This window comes from Muscardinus avellanarius (assembly GCF_963383645.1).
Source record: "Muscardinus avellanarius genome assembly, chromosome: 16".
Classification (NCBI taxonomy): Eukaryota; Metazoa; Chordata; class Mammalia; order Rodentia; family Gliridae; genus Muscardinus; species Muscardinus avellanarius.
This window is the reverse complement of record NC_137802.1, coordinates 19,512,860-19,534,253: the sequence shown is the minus strand read 5'-3', so window position 1 is coordinate 19,534,253 and position 21,394 is coordinate 19,512,860. Positions and strand designations below refer to the sequence as shown.

The following is a 21,394-nucleotide window of genomic DNA, read 5'->3' as shown; positions in this document are numbered from 1 at the left end:
ATCTGCTGCCGCGTAACAAATCACCCCCAAAGCCAACACTCTAAAGCAAAACACATTCATTGTCCCATAGTTTCTGTGGGCCACAAAATCCAGGCCTAGCCTTGTTGGATCTTCTGCCTCATGGTCTCTTGCCAGGCCGCAATTGGAGCGCTGGCCTTTTCCTTCCTTTCGTCTCCTCCCCACCCCGTTTCTTCTCTGCTCTCTGTCTGCACAGCGCATGTTCTGAATTCTTGCCCCTGACCTGGGTGTAGGCAGTTCTGCTCAGATCCTGCCTTTGCTGTGGTATGAGAAACTCATTCCTGATTGTCCTCCAGCCTTCATGATCGTTCTCTCCTGCAAAGGGTTGTAGTTTGAGGGTTGAACGTTAAATTCCATAGATTTTCTGTCGCCCAGCAGAATTGCAGGGCTGGGGCAGGCAGTGAGGAGTCTTTGTTGGAACACCTGGGCTCTGCTCTCTCTTCTGGGATTTAGGTAAATGCTGTGTGTAACAGGGCTCATTCTGCTTAATTGCTGGGTGCATCCCCTCTGGATGGGGACTGCCCTGGGGCCTGGAGTGGAGGCAGCGACTCGCATCATTCTTCGTTTTCTCTATTTTTACCCCAGCAGCTTTTCCCGCTGGTTCTCCATTAAGGACACCCACCCAATTCATTTTCCTCAAGATGGGAGGGTTTTGTTGAGTGGCGTTGGGGAGGAGAATTCAGGCAGGGCTGTACTGCAGAACCATCTCCTGTTTGCTTGCCTGCCAGTATTTAATGTTTATTTCTTTAGATTTTGTTCTTTTCTTTGATGAAAAACCTTCCCCCTACCAACTTACTATTTTTTGCATCCAGAGAGAGGGAAAATTTATGATGCAATTTCTATCCTCCATCTTTACCTGAGAGTTGCCACAGATGACCTGTAAGGCCCCTTCCAGCCCAGATTCCTCGTGACTCTGAGTTCCCTCCTTGCCCCAGTGCTGTGGCTGTCACCGAGGCCTCCACATGCAGGAGGGCGCCTCCCTTCTCAGCCTCGAGCACTCCCGAGCTGGGACCTGGATGAAAGCCTGGCATCTCCGGGGCGCTTGCCTGGTGACTCTCAAGGATCAACCAGGATGTGTGTCCACCGCCAACTGTAGTTAGGGGTCAGAGGAGGATCCAGGGAGGCTCCCACAGTGGTGTTGTGCCAGGGTTAGCTCTGGGGAACTCATCACTTCTCAGATGTAACCCTTGGGCTTCTTTTTTTTTTAAGTACTGGAGATTGAATCTAGGGACATTTTGCCTCTGAGGTATACTCCTAGTCCTTTTAAGTTTTTATTTTGAAACAGGGTCTTACTAAGTTGCTGAGAGCCTCACTAAGTTGGTGAAGCTGATCTTGAAGTTGTAATCCACCTGCTCAGCCCCCAAGTATTGGGATTACAGGCATGCTCCACCAGGCCTGGCTTCTTTGGGCCCTTCTTGGATAAACCTTTTCTCTTGCTTTCTGGGTTGGAGTGAAGCAGGCCCTACCAGGGGCTGCCTCACAGAGACCGAGAGCAGCCCGCCTGCATCTACCCCCTTTTTACCAGGGTCTGGCAGGTATCTCTTCTCTGATGGGTGACACAGCTCACCAGGAGATCCCGTGATCCCAGCCTAAGTCCCGGGAGCACCCGAGAGCTCTGCCCTGCCGCCGCCTCACTCCCTGCCTACCTGCCTACCACATCGTTGGGCTGCTGCCACCCCTGGAAACCAGGCAGTGCCCTTGTGCCCGGATGCCCATCCCTGCAATTACAGGTTGGCAGGTCTTGGGACAAAGCATGCCAGCTGGTGCAACAGCTTGCTGGCGGCCAGTCTGTACCCCAGGGCCTATGTCCTGACTGGCTCAAGTCTTCCATCTCAAGTCTGCCCCAGGCATGGAGTCCTTGGGGGCCATTGGGTGTTCCCCTGTCTGGTGGGACCTGGAATTCATTCTTTGCAGTTCAGAGATCAGTTACGGCCCAGTTAGAAGACACTGGCCCTCCACCTCCCAGGGGCTGACCCTTCCCGGAAGGCAGGTGTCCTGCCTTCTCGCCTTCTTTCCTCCCCATGCCTACCTCTGCATGCAGGTGTGAGCAAGTGCAGGGCTGTGTGCATGACATGCATGGATGTGAAGGCATGAGCCGTGTGTGTGTGTGTGTGTGTGTGTGTGTGTGTGTGTGTGTGTGTTTGCTAGGCCTCATATGAGAGGATATGTGCTAGCCTGTTATTCTGCAAGTACACCACAGCAGGCCCGTGGCAGTATTTAATAATGCCACCATCTGTTTGGCTCGTGTTGTGTGTGTGTGTGTGTGTGTGTGTGTGTGTTTGTGTGTGTGTGTGTGTGTGTGTGTGTGTGTGTGTTTGCGGTACTGGAGATGGAACCCAGGGCCTTGCACACGCCAGGCAAGTGCTCTACCACTCAGTGACATTCCCAGCACTTTTGTGTTTCTTTTTTGTTTGTTTTTTATTTTTGTTTTGTGGTATTGGAGATCGAACCCAGGAGTGTTCTACGTCTGGGTTACATCCTCAGCCCGTGTGTGTGTGCGTGCGTGCGTGCGTGTGTGTGTGTGTGTGTGTGTGTGTGGTATTGCGGATTGAGCCCAGGGGCATTCTACCTCTAAGCTACACACACCTCCAGCCCTATTTTATTTTATTTTTTAAATTTATTTTTGAAGCAGGGTCTTGCTAGGTTGATTAGAATCTCACTACTTGCTGAGGCTGGTCCTCAAATCTGCGGTCCTCCTGTCTCAGCCTCTCAAGTACTGGGATTACAGGTGTGTGCTATCAATCCTGGCAAAAATAAATTTTTTTGGGGGGCAGTACTGGGGATGGAACTCAGGGGCATTCTAACTCTGAGCAACACCCCCAGCCTTAATTTTTTTTTTTATTCTTTATTTTCGAAACAGTCTCACTGAGTTGCAAGGAGCCTCACTAAGTAGCTGAGGCTGTCTGCGAGCCACGATCCTCCAGTCTCTGCCTCCCAAATGCTGGGACTACAAGTGGGCACCACCAGGCCCAGCATTGTATGTGTTGTTGTTGTTGTTGTTGTTGTTGTTGTTTTTAATGATGTCTCCCTATGTTGCCTAGGCTGGCTCCAACTCCTGGGTTCTTGCCTCAGCCTATCAAGTAGCTGGGACTGCAGCACAGGCCAACGCGCCCAGTGCCACATGTGTTTTGATATTTTATTTTTTTGAGGATCTGGGGATGGAACCCAGGAGCATTTGACCTCTAAGCTATACCCCTGCCCTATTTTTTATTCTTTATTTTGAAGCAAGGTCTCACTAAGTAGCTGAGGCTGTCCACGAACCGCGATCCTCTGGTCTCAGCCTCCCCAATGCTGGGATTACAAGCGTTTGCCACCACGCCCAGCTGCGTTTGATATTTTAAATGTCATCCCTTAGCTGGCTTGGTAGCATGTGCCTGTAATCCCAATTCTTGGTAGGCTGAGACAGGAGGATTGTTAGGTTCAAGCTAATGAGATGCTCATCAAGCTAGTGAGACCTTGTTAAAAAAATAAAAATAAGATGGGCGTGGTGGCGCACGCTTGTAACCCAGTACTTGGGAGGCTGAGACAGGAGGATCGCGGGTTTGAAGCCAGCCTCAGCTACTTAGTGAGGCTCTTCGCAACTTAGTGAGACCCTGTTTCACAATAAAGAATAAAAAATAGGGCTGGGGGTGTAGCTTGGAGATAGAATGCCCCTGAATTTGATCCCTAGTACTGAAAAAATAAAATAAAATAAAAAAGTAAAAAATAAAAATAGCCAGGAGTGGTGGCGCACGCTTGTAATCTCAGTACTTGGGAGGCTGAGGCAGAAGGATCACAGGTTCAAGGCCAGCCTCAGCAACTTAGGCTTTGTTTCCAAATTGTTTCCAAATAAAAGAATAGAATAGGGCTGAGGTGTAGCTCAGAGGTAGAATACCACTGGCTCCAATTCCCAGTACCACAATAAATAAGCAAATGTCATTCCTCTTATATACAAGTGTACTTGTGGTGTGAGTTTTGCATGTGTCTCCTCGGTGGTGTCTGTGTACGTGTATAGGTCTGAGTGTGCATGTGTGTGAGGCTTGCTTGTTCTGTGTTCTTGTTATGCAAGTGTCTGTGCATGCTCGTGTGGTCACATGTGTATGTAGGCCTGTGTACACGTGATGGTGTGAGTATGACGTGTGATATTTATCCTCGGTGTTCCAGCTCAAGGGGGGAATTCTCTGGGTCTCAAACGGCAGAGGCCAAACTTGGCCTCTTTCTCAGGCTCCAGGCAGCATTCCCAGGCCCTCTTGCCCGGGATGGGGGTGAAGTCGGGGTGCAGGGAAGCCGCTCAGGTCCCTAGGAGGTGAAGGCAGAGCCTGGTTCCCTTTTGGAAGTCCCCTCTGGGCTGGGAGTCAGGAGAGATGGTGGGGGCCTGGGAAACTGGTGAGCAAGTGGGAGGAGTGGAGGCCTGGACCAGGCCAGCGGCAGTAGAGGGAGGAGGAGGCAGATTTGAGGAGCATCAGGGATGAGGAATGGACAGGAGTCGGCAACTGCAGGGTATGAGGGCGTGTGTGGCGTGGAGGACCGCCTGGCCTGGGCTCTCCCCGGCCCCCCAAGCTGGAGAAGAAGCCATGTTGGCAGTTTACTAGCCCACAGTCTGTGCCTATGTCCTGGCTAGCTAGGGCACGCTGGGCAGGGACAGGGATGTGATGGGACAGGAAGAGGCAGGGGCTTTGGGGACCTGGTCAGTGTGAGGTGCCCGCGACTGTTCAGCTGGGGCCTGGAGCTCCAGGGCTGAGATGCCCATGTAGGAATAGCTTTGAACAGTCAGCTAACTTCTTTAAACGGAGGCCCTTTTGTTTTATTTTGTTTGGGTACTAGGAATTGAACCCAGAGGTGTTCAGCCTCTTTAATTTTTATTTTGAAACAGGGTCTCACTGAGTTGCTGAGGCTGGCCTCAAATCTGTGATCTTCCTGCTTCAGCTTCCCAAGTCCTAGATTTTGTTTTGTTTTGTTTTTTAATTGAGGAACCCAAGTGTGAATCAGTCATGGAAGTCATTGAACCAGGACCCGACTTTCACTCTGCCTATGGGGACCAGGATCGAGGTTGCCAGCCTTCAGGGTCAGTCTGTTGGTGCCAGGAGCCTTGTTGGGCATCTGAGGCTGCAGTGGTGGGGACCAGGGCGGTGACCTCCCCAGGGTGTCCCGGCAGGCAGGGCGGGGCTGCACTGCCCCAGGCTCTAGGCCTGTCTGGGGAGCCTTAATTACGGGATTAGAAGGCGGTCTCTCCCTGGCAGGCCCTTTGCCCCTCAAAGCCGCAGAGTGGAGCTGAGGATTTGGTGGCGCGGTGCCGGTTTCCAGGTGTGTCTGGCATCCTTGTGTGGCTTGTTCAGCCTGAAAGGGCCCATTGTGGCTGCCACCGCCCTCTGATCAGCTCTATTTTGGGGTCAGGATCCACCCTACTCCAGCTGGAGGAAGGAAAAGGTGTATTTCAGTATGTCCTGTGGGTGTGGAGGGGCAGGGGAGAAACAAAACGGAGGCCACGTGGCCAGGTGGCTTGGGCGTCCGGCGTCTGGCCGGGGTGGGGGGCAGAGACAGAGGCAGGAATGTGAGGACAGGGGTCTGGTGGCCCAGGTGGGGGTGAGCCCTAAACCACTGTGGGGAAGATGGGTGCATTTGGCCTGGCTTTCATGTGGCTCCAGGAGGTGGAGTTGACAGACCCTGTCAAGCTGGAATGTGGGCCTGCGGCCTCCCGCCCCACCTGAGGCCTGCCCACCAGAGACTTCCTCCTTCCCACCGCGTCAGCCCTGTCACGGCCAGAGGAGACCTGCTCTGTCCTCAAGGCTCTCCCAGTTTAGGTGCCAAGGGCCAGAGGCTGCAGCCACAGGGAGTCTGGCTTCAGGAGCACACAGGCTGCCCGGCCTCTTTGGGCTCATTAGGCTCCCTCACAGCTGGGCCCCACCTGTCACAGGAGAAGAGAGGATTCTGAGAAGAAGGGAGAGAGAGAGAGAGAGAGAGAGAGAGAGAGAGAGAGAGAGAGAGAGAGAGATGGTTGCAGTATTTGGGAGGCTGAGACAGGAGGATAGCAGGTTTGACACCAGCCTAGGGAAACCCTGCTTCAGAATTATTATTATCATCATTATTGTTACTATTATTTTATTTTATTCTTTTGTGGGACTGGGAATTTAACACCAAAACATTCTATCTCTGAGCAACACCCCAGGTCCTATTTAATTTAATTTAATTTAATTAATTTATTTCTTTATTGTGGTACTGGGGATGGAACCCAGGGAGCTTCTACCTCCAGACTATACTCCTAGACCTATTTTTATGTTTTATTTAGACACAGGCTCTCACTAGATTGCTGAGAGCCTCACTAAGTAGCTGAGGCTGGCTTTGAACCTTTGAGATTCTCCTGTCTCAGCTTCCCAAGTACTGGGATTACAAGCATGCACCACCATGCATGGTCCTATTTTATTTTTTGTGGTACTAGGGAATGAAACCAGGTGCCTTCTTCCTTCAATCCATACCACCCAGCCCTATTTTATATTTTATTTTCAAATATGGTCTCCCTAAGTTGCTGAGAGTCTTACTACATTGCTGAGGCTGGCCTTGGACCTGTGATCCTCCTATCTCAGCCTCTCAAGTACTGGGTTTACAGATGTGTGCCAATACACCTGGTTCCTGCTTCACAATTTAAAAAATAAATAAAAATAAGCTGGGCATGGTGGCACATTGTATTTGGGAGGCTGAGACAGGAGGATCACAGATTCAAGGCCAGCCTCAGCTACTTAGGTCCTCCACAACTTAGTGAGACCCTGTTTCAAAATAAAGAATAAGCCAGGCATGGTGGCGCACACTTGTAATCCTAGCATTTGGGCAGCTGAGATAGGAGGTTTACCGCCAGCCTCAGCTATTTAGGTCCTTTGCAACTTAGTGAGATCCTGTTTCATTTTTAAAAATTTTTTAATTTTGGTGGTACTGGGGTTCCTGGAAGCCCTTCTACCTCCGGGCTACACTCCTAGACCCATTTTATGCTTTTTTATTTTTGGAAACAGGGTCCCTTAAGCCAGCGCAGCTGGCTTTGAACATGCGCGATCCTCCTGTCTCTGCCTCCCAAGCGCAGTGATTACAAGCGGGCGCCACCACGCCCGGCAGTGAGACCCTGTTTCAAAATAAATAATAAAAAATAGGGCTGGAGGTAGAATGTCCTTGTGTTCAATACCCAGTGCTGCAAAAATAAATAAATAAAAAATAAAAAATAAAACAAAATAAAGAATAAAAATAGGGCTAGCTTGGAGGTAGAATACAATTCCCTGGGTTAAATCCCCAAGACTGCCAAAAAGTAAAAATAAAAATATAAAAATAAATAAAAATTTAAAAATAGGGCTAAGGATGTAAGGATGTAGTCTGGCAGTAGAATGCCCCTGAATCTAATCCCTGTCAGAGTCATTGGCTAACATGATGAAAATAATTGGAGAACACACCAGTCAGAGACATAAATAGAGGTTTATTCAGGAAATCAAGAAATAAACATTTAGTGGAGAATGTGGGCCATCTCAAGAGGAAGAGAGGTCTTTGGGGGTGCAGTGAGAAATATACATTCAGGGGAGAATATGGTGGCACCTCCAGAGATGCATTTGGGAGTTTATGGCTTTTTTTTTTTTTTTTTTTTTTTTTTTTTGCGGTACTGGGGATGGAGCCCAGGGGTATTCTTCCTCCGAGCTACACCCCCAGTCCTATTTTTTATTCTTTATTTTGAAACAGGGTCTCATTGAGTTGCAAAGGGCATCACTAAGTAGCTGAGGCTGGCTTCGAACCTGCACAGTCCTCCTGTCTCAGCCTCCAGAATGCTAGGATTACAAGTGTGCACCACCACGCCTGGCTAGTTCATGGCTTGTGTGTGTGTGTGTGTGTGTGTGTGTGTGTGTGTGTGTGTGTGTGTACTTGGAACTGAACCCAGGGGCATTCTACCTTCGAGCTGCACCCCCAGCCTTTATATTTTGTTTTGAAATAGGTCTTACTAGGTTGCTGCAAATCTCACTACCTTGCTGATGCTGTCCTTGAATCTGTGATCCTCTGGTCTCAGTCCCCCAAGTACTGGGATTACAGGTGTGCGTCACCATGCCCGTCTTTTCTTTTAAAGAAAACTTAGTGATGAGTGGGCATGAAAAGTAGGTAGAAATAAACTGGGCGTGGTGGCGCACGCTTGTAATCCCAGAATTTGGGAGGCTGAGACAGGAGGATTGCGGTTCAAGGACAGCCTCAGCTACTTAGTGAGGTCCTCCGCAACTCAGTGAGACCCTGTTTCAAAATAAAGAATAAAAAATAGGGTTGGGGGTGTAGCTTGGAGTTAGGATGCCCCTGGGTTACACACACACACACACACACACACACAAGAACGTAGGTAGAAATGACATCAGTCTGATAGTCTGGCCATTTTCTGGACTCTTGGGCTTATCTTAGGCTTCATTGTCTGATCAATAGATAAGCAGAAAAGCCTCCTAAACTATAAATTTCTCAACCTATATAGTATATTTCTTTTTTTTTTTTTTTTTGGTGGGTCTGAGGATGGAACCCAGAGGCATTCTACCTCCAAGCTACACCCCCTGCCCTATTTTTTAAAATTCTTTATTTGAAACATGTTCTCACTGAGTTGCAGAGGGCGTCGCTAAGTAGCTGAAGCTGGCCGCAAACTGTGATCCTCCAGTCTCAGCCTCCCGAATGCTGGGATTATAAGCGTGCACCACGACACCCGGCTCTATAGTATATTTCTTGCTTAAACTATTTATTGGTGGGATAATTAACAGTGCACCTGGCTATTATCATAAGTGAGTGAATTTCTAATAGCTTTAAGATGGTTTGTGAAGATCTGTAGATTTTCCAGAAATTTAGGAGTAAGGGTCCTAGGAGAGGCAACTGGCTTGGGGAGGAAAGATCTGAGAAACTTTAGCATGAGGGGTGTAGCTCAGAGGTAGAATGCCCCTGGGTTCAATCCCTAATACATCGCAAAAAAAAAAAAAATAGGGCTGGAGATATAGCTTAGTGGTGGAGTGTCCTTGGGTTCAATCTCCAGTGCAGCTGGGCATGGTGGCATAGGCTTGTAATCCCAGCACTTGGGAGGCTGAGACAGGAGGATCTCAGCTTTGTGGCCAGCCTCAGCAACTTGTGAGACCCTCTGCAATTAGTGAAACCCTGTTTTTTTTTTTTTTTTTAAAACAAACCCACAATAATAGCCAGGTGTGGTGGTGCATGCTTGTAATCCCAGCGCTTGGGCGGCTGAGACAGGAGGATCACTCAGGTTCAAAGCCAGCCTCAGCTACTGAGTGAGGCTCTCAGCAACTTAGTGAGACCCTGTTTCCAAATAAAATATAAAATAGGCCTGGGAGGACAGCCCTGAGGTAGAAAAGCCCCTGGGTTCCACCCTCAGTACCACAAAAACAAACAACAACAACAACAACAAACAATAAAAATTTGGGCTGGGGGTGGAGTTCAGAGGTAGAATGCCTCTGGGTTCAATTCCCAGTACTGCAAAAAACAAAAACAGTCCCAGCATCATGGCACAGGCTTGTCATCCCAGCATTCGGGAGGCTGACACAGGAGGATCATGGTTCAAGGGCAGCCCCAGCTACTTAGTGAGGCGCTTTGCAACTCAGTAAGACCCTGTTTCAAAATAAAGAATAAAAAATAGGGCTGGGGGTGTAGCTCAGAGGAAGAATGCCCCTGGGTTCCATCCCCAGTACTGCAAAAACAAACAAAACAAAACAAACTAACAAACAAAAATCATCTCTAGTATAAAAAAAAGTGTCTCTGCCTGGTGGCGGCAGGTGTGCGTAGTGTATGCGCAGCATATGTAGTGGTAGGCACTCGTAGTCGTGATTGTGTAGCAGGTCAGCTTTGTTCCTCTGCCCTGGTGCTTGCAGGCCTCTGAACACCATGCCTTTGAATGCCGGAGCCTGGGCTGCCCTGGCATAGCCCCGTGACTGCAGAAATGACTAATTCCACTCCAGCAATAAGCTCTTGGGAACTCTGAGAAATGAGACCCCCCTTTCTTCTTGCTGCTTCATTAAACTCTTCTTGAGTGAGGGGAATGAGGATTGGGCTAATCCCTTGGCACAAGGCACCGGGTGCTCCGGGAGCGGGGTGAGACGGCCTGTGGTCACCAGAGGACTTTGGGAGCAGGGCAGGGGGTAGACAGAGGCCGGAAGCCCCATGTTGGCGGGCTGTCTTGGCCCTGGGCCAGTCAGTCAGTGGCCTCCGACAAGCCTTGGTCTGGGCAGTGGGTCGCTCATGTCCCTGAGCTGCTCTGGATCTGGGAAAGGGATGGCCTGGGAGAGGCCACTTGTGGGGTGCATGGCCAGGACACAGTAGGCACCTCATCTGTGTTGGCGGGCCTTAGGAGAAGACAGGGGAGGGGTGGCACGCTCTGAGCTGACCTTGGCCTTCCTTTCGGAGGTCTCCTCTTTCACTTTTGAACGTGGCTGGGAGTCCTGGCTGCCTCCTCCTGGGGCCCAGGGCCATCTATCAGGGAGAGTTCAGTTCTCAGGGTTTGGCGCCCACCTCCGAATCAATTGGCACTGTCTAACCACCTTTGAGGCTACTGGAAGTGGAAAAACAGTTCCAGGCCTCACCCATCCTGTCGCTGCGGATGCCTTCCTCTGAGGAGCCTCAGTTTCTGCCCTTGACACGGTAGGAGGTGTTGGTGCCCGAGGTCAGGGAGCCTCACCCAGGCTGCTCTCTGCCCACAGGTGTTCCTGGCCCTGGGGGAGCTGCTTCTGTCCTGCAACTGGGCCGTGGTTGCTGATATCCTGCTGGTAGGTGGAGTGGGCTAGATATCTCCAGCTCAGCCCTCCCCCCCTTTTGTGTGATACTGGGGGTGGAACCCAGGGGCTTTTCTACCTCCGGGCTATACTCCCAGACCTATTTTATACTTTATTTGGAAACAGGGTCTCACTAAGTTGCTGAGAGCCTCACTCAGTAGCTGAGGCTGGCTTCGAACTTGTGCGATCCTCCTGTCTCAGCCTCCAAGTGCTGAGATTACAAGCGTGCGCTACCATGCCGAGATTACAAGCGTGCGCCACCACGCTGGGCTAGCTTAGGCCCTTTGATACAAGAGGCCTGGGCCTGGGAGGGGCTAGGGGCCCAAGACTGTTGCATACCTTGAACCACAGGCCGCTGGACATCCTCAAACATCTCCTCTGATGTTACTCTCATTTTGCAGATAAGCAAATGGAAGTTCAGAGAGCAGGTGCCTGGACCAAGGTCCTACAGTGCCAGGCTGAGTCCGGACTGCGGCCCAGGCATTTGACTGGCATCTTCCTTCCCTCTTGCCTTTCTTCTTTCTCTTCCTTCCTCCCTCTTTTACTCACTTCCTCCCTCCCTTCATCCTTCCTTCCTTCCTTCCTTCCTTGGGATTGCACCCAGGGACATTCTATCTCCAAGCTATACCCTCAGCCCTATTTTATTTTTTTATTTTGAAACAGGGTCTTGCTAAGTTGCTGAGGGACTTGCCAAGTTCCTGAGGCTGGTCTTGAACCTGCAATTCTCCTGTCTCAACCTCGCAAGTACTGGGATTATAAGTGTGCATCACCATTCCTGGCTTATTTTTTTATTTTGAAACAGGGTCTAAGTTGCTGAGGGCCTTGCTACATTGCTGAGGCTGACCTTGAACCCTCAGCCCTCCTGTCTTAGACTCCCAAGCACTGGGGTTACAGGAGCGTGCTGCCATGCCTGGCTTCCTTGCCTTCTTTACCATGAGCCCTGGGATGTGCAGACGGGGAGGCCTGAGTTCATCGCACTAGCCACTGAGGCTGTTGTGTTCGGCTCACGTGCTCACACAGGGGCTGGCTCAGGCTGCAATGAGTGACACTGTCCTGATCATGTGACTCTGCTATGTCCAGAGTTCATCTCGGCACCTCCTTGAGCCTCACACTCTCTAGATGGCCTCTCTGCCTTCTGGGAAGGACTTAGAACTCTGTGAAAGGATGTGGCCTCACTGACGATCGTCTCTTGGGCCTTCCCGAAGCACCCCGAGGGCCCTCCTGCACCCTCCTGGCAGGCCGGCATAGTTCAGTGCTGGGCCTGAAGGAGTCAGGGCAGCCTGGAAAACGACAGTAGGGCTGTCCTGAGGGCCATCTAGCGCAGAGGCCCAGGCCTGGGTTAGGACACAGATCTGGGTTCCAGCTTTGTTCTGCCACCAGCTCTGTGTGACCAGGCAAGTCGCTTTGTGTCTTTGAGCCTCAGTTTGCCCATAAGGAACACGAAGATGACAGCAGTGCCTACACATGGACTGTTGTGAGGGTGAAGTGATGTTGTCCCTGTGAACCAGCCTGAGTCTGGCTCAGAGGATGCTGGCTAGAGGTCTCAGTGGTTCTGAGGTTCCCACTGCCCATCTATCCCCCCAGAGAAATCCTGGCATCCTAGAATTTGGGTTTGTTTATTTATTTGGTGGTACTGGGGTTCCTGGAAGCCCTTCTACCTCCGGGCTACACTACCAGACCTATTTTATATATTTTTTTTAACATTTGGAAACAGGGTCTCTTAAGCCAGCGAGGCTGGCTCCGAACCAGCGCGATCCTCCTGTCTCCGCCTCCCAAGCTCGGGGATTACAAGCGTGAGCCACCACGCCCGGCAGAATTTGGGTTTAAAAGGGCCACAAGGATGTATAGTCATTTAGTTAGCCAGCAAGGCCTGCTTGCACACTAGTGTTGATGGGACACTCGCTCCCTGCTGAGAAGTTCTGCCCCCTGCCCGCAGCTCCCATCGCCCCCTCCCCAAGGCCTATGCTGGGCCAGCGTGGAGAGCGCGGCCTTGTCTTCAGCCGGCAGCAGCGGGCCGGCAGGTCTTCTCTCCTCTCCCTGCAGCTGGGAGACTTGGACTGCAGCCCAGCCTCCACCACAGACCTACAGTATGGCCTTGGGCCTCAGTTTCTTTGTCTATAAAAAGGGATAATCATGACCTGCTGGGTGGGGCGAGCTAGACAGCCCGCAGGAAGCACCCGGGACACAGGGAGGTGAGCATAGCTTTCGGTCTCTCAGGCGGTTCGAAGGGAGCTGAGCCTGCCTGCCCCCTGCAGCTCCCCCTGCCTGCCCCCCACTGTGTGCCTCCTTTCCACATCATAGCCCCCCAGATATGTGAAGACTGTGCCCTGTCGCCCGGTGTCTGTGTTTGCAAGAATGATTAACCTGGCAGAGGCAGGCCTTTGGAGAGGTAGAGGAGCGTGTGTGCGTGAGGCGAGAGGGCTGAGGCAGGCAAGGGGGTCCTGGGCCAGCTGGAGTTTGGCCCACTCTTTGGGGAGCTGTCAAAGGAGTGGGCTGAATGTGACCCAGCACCCCCTCCCTGGGCTCCCCCTGGCTCAGAGGACTCCAGCCACACAGCTTGGCAAGACTCCCGCCCCTTGCCTTCTCGGTGGGGCCCTTCATCCACACGCTGCCCTTCTATGTTGGAGGTGGAGCCAGACCAATCTTTGCAGCCCTGGAGTTCAGCTCCCCATGTTGCTGATTCCCTGGTAAAGAAATCGGGGATCTGGTGGGAGCGGTCTCAGGGCCTCTGCAGGCCTGTGGGGGACCCTGTGTGTGCAGTAGAGGGACATTTGTGAAAACGAGAGGGAGACACTTCCTGAACATGGCAGAAGATCCTGGAAGCTGGCCTTTTATTATTTATTATTATTATTTTATTACTTATTTATTTATTGGTGGTACTGGGGCGGAACCCAGGGGCTTTCTACCTCCAGGCTATACTCCCAAACCTATTTTATATTTTATTTGGAAACAGGGTCTCACTAGTTGCTGAGAGCCTCATTAAGTAGCTGAGGCTGGCTTCAAACCTGTGCGATCCTCCTCTCTCAGCCTCTCAAGCGCAGAGATTACAAGCGTGCGCCACCACGCCTGGCTCAAAAACCTGTTTTTTTTTTTTTGTTTTGTTTTGTTTTTGTGGTACTGGGGGTGGAACCCAGAGGCTTTCTACCTCTAGGCTACACTCTCAGACCTATTTTCTATTTTATTTGGAAACAGGGTCTCACTAAGTTGCTGAGAGCCTCACTAAGTAGCTGAGGCTGGCTTCGAACCTGTGCGATCCTCCTGTCTCAGCCTCCCAAGCGCAGGGATTACAAGCGTGCGCCACCACGCCCGGCTGGAAGCTGGCCTTTTAGGAGGAGGCCAGAATGGCCTCCATGAGACCGGGGAGGATGCTTGCAAAGAGGAGGAACTTGGGGGTGTGGAGCAAGGGGTGGGGCCTACGGCTGGGGACAGGTGATTGGCAGGAAGTGGAGGAAGGTCTCAGCAGTCTGAACTTGCTTCTAAGGGAGAGGTGAGCTTCTCTTTGGGCAGAGCCTGAGGAGTGAGGAGGCCGTAGGGGGCCTGGTGCAGGGTGCAGAGCCAGCCGCAGGTGCATAGCTCTGGGTGTAGATGATGCCCAAGAGGCTGAGGGGAAACAGTGGTGGAGATGTTGTGGGTGTCCTGGGGCTTGGGGCCTGCAGGTGGGTCAGAGGGGCGAGGACAGCAGAACCCAGGCTTGGGCACTCTGTGCTATTCTTTTGCTTTTACTTCCAGCCCTGCCATTTGGGAGCTGTGTGACCTGGGCCAAGCAACTTAACCTCTCTGGGCCTCAGTGTGCTTAAGCATACAATAGGTAGAATAGGTTATAAAAAGGAAATGAGCTCAGGCCTGTATCATGCCAGAACAGTCCTGCCTCAGGACACTGCTCCCTCTGACCCCTAACCTACTAGGGGAAAATCCAGATTCTCTCTGGAAAAGGGCTTCTGGTGGTCTCTGGTTCAGTGGTTCTCAAACTTCACGGTGCATTAGAATCAAGTCTGGGGGAGCTTGTTACTAATTGCAGGCCGTTTGTCCTCAGTCTGATTCAGTGAGTCTGTGGTGGATCCGGGGAACTGTGTTTCTAGTCCTGTGTTCCTCAGAGCACATTCATAAAACACTGGTCTAACACAGTCACTTCCCCAGTCCCTAAGCCCTTTGTAAATTCCCGCCATTCCGCAGGTTACAGCAGTAGACGCCTATAATCCCAGTACTTGGGAGGATGAGCCAGGAGGCGCACAAGTTCCAGGTCAGCCTCAGCAACTTAGTGAGACCTTGTTTCAAAATAAAGATTAAAAACGGGCTGGGGCTATAGCTCAGAGGTAGAATGGCCCTGGGTGCAATCCCCACTACCAAAAAGAAAAAGAAAAAGAAATTCCTGATAGCCCCTTATTCACACATCTACTGATAGGGTGCTCACTCCCTGTACCCAGGCAGCCCCTGCTTTGGGGGAGGGAGGATTTGCACTTATGAAAATGAGATTGCTCAGCACTCATAACCACCGCTGGTGGCTGCTCTTGGCGAGGCTGGCCCGGGCCTCGAGGGTCTTGTTCCCTGGAAGGCTGAAATTGTGTCTCGTGTCTCCAGCCTGTATCTTCCCTGTCCGAGCTCCCAGTCTCCCCAGATGTGCTTCCAGGGTCTCTAGCTCCCTCCTAACCCTCAAGAGCTTCTACCCAGCTCACTCCACCAGTCAGCGTGGGGAGTAGAACAGAGGGCAGCTTGCTGCCTCCTTCCCAGGTCCCACTGGGGCCTGGGATCTGACCCCCAGGCTCACTTCCCAGTCCCTGGCAGATTCCGCTGGAGGACTAGCACCCTCCTCCTTCCCCTCTGCCCTGCCTCAATCCTCCCCGCTCAGCCTCTGCCCTCCAGGTAGCCATCTGCTCGCACGTCTGCCTTGCCCTCCCAGGGGTGTCTGGGCACGAGGACGGAGTGGGGAGGGCAGGAGGCAGGCTGCCAGGGAGTCTGCACCTGGTGGTTGCCACTCTGACTTTTAGCAAGCCCCAAGCTAGAGCTGATTTTGCCCGGAGCTAGAGCTGATTTTGCCATGGGCTATAAAGGGAACAACTCTTCTAAGAAGAGAGAGCCAAAACAGAGGCGTCTTTGTCTTAGAACAGAGTAAGCCTAGATCTGTTGGAAACTCCAAAGCCTTTTCTTTTTAAAATAACCCCTTGGCTCTCCAGATGCCGCAGGGCCCACCTTAGGCAATGGAGACCCAGGACAGGCTAGGGAGAGATGCCTCTCCCACCGCTGGCAGCAGCGGCAGGGCTGGGGTTCCTGGGAAGAGAAGGGGCCAGCCTTCCTGGGCCTTATTCTGAGGGTCCAAGCCACCCAAACACCCCCGTGTATCTTTCTGGACATCCCGGGCCCTTTTTGAACATTCTAGGTCCTTCCTCTAGGAAGCTCTGCCTCTCCCCCAAAGCACCAGTGAGTAATCACATAATTATGGGGTGAGGAGGAAGTTCTGTGGAAGGTGCAACGCTGCGGTCAGTTCCTTCTTGGGTGCTGGCAGGTCCCGGCGATGGCGAGGGGCCCATTTTCTCTCACCACCTGGACAGGGCGGCTCTGTGCCAGCGGCCCGGGCCTGGCCAGTCAACCACAGTGACTACTGTGGCTCTGCGCTGCCCACCTACCAGGCCCCTGTGGGGGAGGATCTTGGAGGCTGAGCCCGGAGGCATTTGCCTCTGAGCCACACCCCAGACTTTTTAATTCTTTTTGAAATAGGGTCTCACTAGATAGCGGAGAGCCATGCTAAGTTGCTGAGGCTGGCCTTGAACCTGCAATCCACCTGTCTCAGCCTCCCAAGTTCTGGGGTTACAGGTGTGCACCACCTCTTTTGGCTCACCAGGCGCCTTTCACCAGACACCTGTGCCAGTCTCTGGGCTCTGGAATCCAGAGACTGTGCTGCGGGCTCCTTGTCCATGTCCTTCCTGGAGAGCCCTTTGTCCATCTCTCTCTGTTACCTGGTTCCTCCCTACCCATTCATAGCACTACCGATGCACCACCTTCGTACTCTCTCCGTTTTCTAAATATTCGATAACAAACAGAAATACTGCTGGAAATGCAGTCTCCTCTTTGCTCATGACAGTAGACTGGCCGAAAGGAGAGGGAAGGCCTGAGATCCTGTCTCAGCCCTGGTATTTCCTGGCTGGGACCCGAGGTGAGCTACTTTACCCTCCATCTGGAGGTTTTCCTCATCTATAAAATAAGCATCCCTTCCCCTCGGGCTGTTAGTTCAAGTTGCGATGTGAAATGTCCACAGGAAGCATTCCATAAACATTAGTCACGGTTACCATTGTCACTGCGCTCTCCCGGGCTCAAGTTATGGACACTGAGGTCCTGGGGACAAGGCTTTAGGGCAGAAAACTCCCTTATGGCCGTCCTGGTGGGTTTCTCCTGGGACCCGTCTTTGACTTACTTGCTCGGCATTCTTTCACAAGTCCCCTCTGCCCTGTATCTGGGTGTACTCCAGGGACCCCAAGAGAAATTAAGGGCTTTGGTGCCTACTCCGCACACGGGAAGTGGACAAAGAAAGGACCCTCTTAGTTGTGGATGGTATGCGCGGGGGCCGTGGGGGCTGAGGACGAGCCCCTGAGCCCCGAGAGGGCATCACGGAGGTGACCCAGAGGCAAGTCCTGAGTGATAGTTAGAGACACTCCAGCTGGATCAGAGAGGGGGAGATGGGCCAGGCAGAAGACACAGCACATTCAATTGCCCAGAAGCCTTCTGCCTACAGGGGACAGCTGAGGACTGATAATGGATGTCACCCTCCAGTATCCTCTATCCCTGTTTGGGGATGAGACTAAGGCGCAGACCAGCCCAAGGTCTCACAGCTACTTGGTGGGAGATCCCAGACTAGAAACCAGGCAGTCTGCCTCTGGAATTCATATATAATTTTGGTACTGGGGATTGGACCCAGGGGTTCTCTGCCACTGAGCTACACCCCTGCCCTTTTCATTTTCTTATGAGACAGTGTTTCACTAAGTTGCTCTGGCTGGCCTTAAACTTGTGATCCTCTTGCCTCAGTCACTGGGACTACAGGTGCACCCCACAGGCCCAACTCAGAATCCATATTCTTTACTTCCTCACCCTTTTCTGTGGAGTCGTGTGGGACTCCCTGACATGGCTGCCTTTGGTCTTTGCCCAGTAGGGCCAGAACTCCTAAGAGAAGGACTGAGAGCTGGACCTGGTGGTACACACATGTAATCCTCATACTTTGGAGGCTGAGATAGGAGGATTACAGGTTCAAGGCCCATCTCAGTTACTTAGTGAGACTCTGTTTAAAACAAAACAAAACAAAACAAAAACCTGGGCACTGTGGTACATGCCTGTAATCCTAGTACTTGGGAGGCTGAGATAGGAGGATTGCAGGTTTGAGGCCAGCCTCAAAAGCTTAGTGAGGTCCTCAGTAACTTAGCATGTCTGTTAAAAAAAAAAAATTAGAGCCAGGCGTGGTGGCGTACGCTTGTAATCCCAGCATCCAGGAGGCTGAGACAGGAGGATCATGGTTCACCGACAGCCTCAGCTACTTAATGAGGCCCTTTGCAACTCAGTGAGACCCTGTTTCAAAATAAAGAATAAAAAATAGGGCAGATGGTATAGCTCAGAGGTCAAATGCCCCTGGGTTCCATCCCCAGACCTGAAAGAAAAAAAAAAAAAATTAGGAATCAGGCATGGTAGCACATACTTGTCCCAGCATTTGGGAGGCTGAGACAGGAGGATCATGGTTCGAGGACAACCTCAGCTCCCTAATGAGGCTCTTTGCAACTCAGTGAGACCTTGTTTCAAAATAAAGACTAAAAAATAGTGCTGAGGGGGTGGTAAATTGGCTCGGACCACCCTCCCCCCATGCCATTTTGGCATGGGGCTGTAACTATTTTCTGTATTTCTATTTTCTGTATTTCTATCTTTTTAATAAACTTCTTTAAATCTTCAAAAAAAAAATAGGGCTGAGAGGATAGTTAGGAGGCAGAATGTTCCATTCCCAATACCATAAATAAATAAATAAATAAATAAATAAATAAAGCAAACAAGCCAGGTGTGGTGGCACATGTTTATAATCCCAGCATTTGGGAGGCTGAGAAGAGGATTGAGGATCACAGTTTGCAGACAGCCTCAGGTACTTAGTGAGGCCCTTTGCAACTAAGTGAGACCTTGTTTCAAAATAAAGAATAAACCTGGTGTGATGGTGCACGCTTGTAATCCCAGTATTAGGGAGGCTGAGACCAGAGGATCAGGGTTCGCGGACAGCCTCAGCTACTTAGTGAGGCCCTCTGCAACTCAGTGAGACCCTGTTTCAAAATAAAGAATAAAAAATAGGGTAGGGGGTGTAGCTCAGAGGTCGAATGCCCCTGGGCTCCATCCGCAGACCCGCAAAAAAAAAAAAAAAAAAAAAAAAAAGAATAAAAAAATAGGGCTAGGGGTGTAGTTCCAAGATAGAGTGCCCTGGGTTCCATCCCCCGTACCGCAAAATAAAATAATAAAATCAAATAAAAAGGGCTGGGGAGTATAGTTCTGAGGTAGAATACTCCTGGGGTTCAGTTCCCAGCACTGCACACACACACACACACACACACACACGAAAGGAGAGAGAGAGAGAGAGAGAGGTGGAGTCCTCCATCAAGACCCTACCCCAACTGCCTGACACGCAGAGCCCTGGCCCTGCCCCTGCCAGCCTGCACTGCTTCCCCTGGCTGGCTTCTGAGCAGAACAGTCATGTCTGGTCTCTGTCCTGTTCAAGAGCAAACTCTCAAGAGGCGTGGCCTGGGAGGCCACACAGGCCTCAGAGACCCCTGTGCTAGGACAGGGCTCAGCCTCGGGTACTGACCCCTCCCATCGCACACACCTGGGCAGCCTGGTGCTCCTCCACGTGGGGTTGGGCGAGGGCGCTGTGCCCTGACTGGGGAGCTCCCCTGGTGCCACTGTATTTTGCAGTCCGTGGTGGTGCCCAGGTGCCAGGGCACAGCAGAAGCGCTTCAGATCACAGTGGGCCATGTTCTGGGAGACGCTGGCAGCCCCTACCTCACTGGACTTGTAAGGCGTGTCAGGGCGTGTGGGTGTGGAGCGGCTGGGTGGGGGCTGGCCCGGTGCGTCTGGCAAACCCCTTCTTCCTTTGCAGGTCTCCAGCGCCCTGCGGGCCAGGCGCCCTGACACCTACCTGCAGCGCTTCCTCAGCCTGCAGCAGAGTGTCCTGTGCTGCGCCTTTGCCATTGTCCTGGGTGGTGGCTGCTTCTTGCTGACGGCGCTGCACCTGGAGAGAGACCAGGCCAAGGCCCAGGCCCAGGCTCAGCAGCCTGGCACAGGTACTCCTGCCCCTCCCACTCACACTGGGCCTCGTCTGCCCCTGCCGGCCCGGAGCCCCTGGCCATCTTGCCTGCTCATTCATTCACAAATAGTGAATTGAATGCCTGTAATCCCAGTACTTGGGAGGCTGAGACCAGAAGATTGAAGTTTCAAGATCAGCCTCAGCAATTTAGCACAACCCTCAGCAACTTAGTGAGACTGTTTCAAAATTAAAAATAAAATGGGGCAGCCGGGCGTGGTGGCGCACGCTTGTAATCCCCGCGCTTGGGAGGCTGAGACAGGAGGATCGCACGGGTTCGAAGCCAGCCTCAGCTACTTAGTGAGGCTCTCAGCAACTTAGTGAGACCCTGTTTCCAAATAAAATATATTAAAAAAATTTAAAAAAACCCAAAACTTATAAAAAAATAAATAAAATAAAATAAAATAGGGCTGGGGTGGAGCTCAGAGGTAGAATGCTCCTGGATTCGATCCTCAGTGCCATGCGCACGTCTGTGCACACATCATATATATATTTGCACTCTTGCTATATGCCAGGCAAGGCTGCCCGTCCTGGGGAGTGACTGAGGTAGGCCAAGTCTAAGCCCTCGTAGCCTTCACTGCAGTGAGTGAAGATGGACCAGAAACAGGAAAAATGAGAGATGAAATATATTCAAGGGGATGGATGCTATGGAGATGCAGAGCGGGAGGGGAGTCAGGAGGAACAGTATGGATGGGCTGCAACTGTCTGTAGGGAGGTTGGGGATCTCCTCTCTGCACAGGTGACCCTGGAGCAAAGACTTGGAGGAAGTGAGAGCAAGCCATGCAGCTGTCGGGGGAAGCTGCTCTCTGCATCAGAAGCAGCTAGTGCAAAGGCCCTGAGGTGGATGTGTGCTTAGTGTGTTGAGGTCTCCGACAAGGAGGCTGGTGTGGCTGGAGCAGCAGTAAGGCCAAGCCTGGGGAGGCCCTGGTGAGCACTGTGGCCTTACCCTGAGCCAGATGGGAGCCACTGAGGTTCCAGAGGAGGCGACTCAGAGGTCTGGTTTACACTATAAAAGCACCTCCCTGGCTGCTAGGTTGATAGCAGTCATTGGGGGACGCGGGCAGTAGGAGGCTCTGGAAGTATCCAGTGGTGGCATAGACCGTAGTGAGAAGGGGCTGGATCTGGAGTTTGTTTTTTAAATAGCACCTAGAGGATTTCCTGGCACATTGTGCCTAGGTCAGGTCCCAAAGTCCCTTCCGCCTCTTTTAGGGTGGGCTGAGCCTTTTCTCCCACAGGGACCCTGGACAGCAGAGACCTGGATGGAAAGGATGTGGAGACCCAAGGCTGGCTTGCTGGTGTCAGTGCCTCCGCAGAGGCCCCCTGA

The 21,394-nt window shown here is 51.8% G+C and overlaps 1 protein-coding gene across 1 annotated transcript in view; it reads left to right on the top strand.

Moving 5' to 3' along the window:
- SPNS3 (SPNS lysolipid transporter 3, sphingosine-1-phosphate (putative)) overlaps nucleotides 1-21,394 on the top strand; it is a gene marked incomplete at both ends in the record, with an annotated part of 69,163 nt that extends 47,769 nt beyond the window's left edge. Inside the window, 4 exons of the mRNA XM_080713974.1 lie at nucleotides 10,689-10,754; nucleotides 19,683-19,781; nucleotides 19,867-20,083; nucleotides 21,306-21,394. Coding sequence (XP_080570100.1) covers nucleotides 10,689-10,754; nucleotides 19,683-19,781; nucleotides 19,867-20,083; nucleotides 21,306-21,394 — 471 coding nt within the window. The remainder of the gene's footprint in view (nucleotides 1-10,688; nucleotides 10,755-19,682; nucleotides 19,782-19,866; nucleotides 20,084-21,305) is intronic.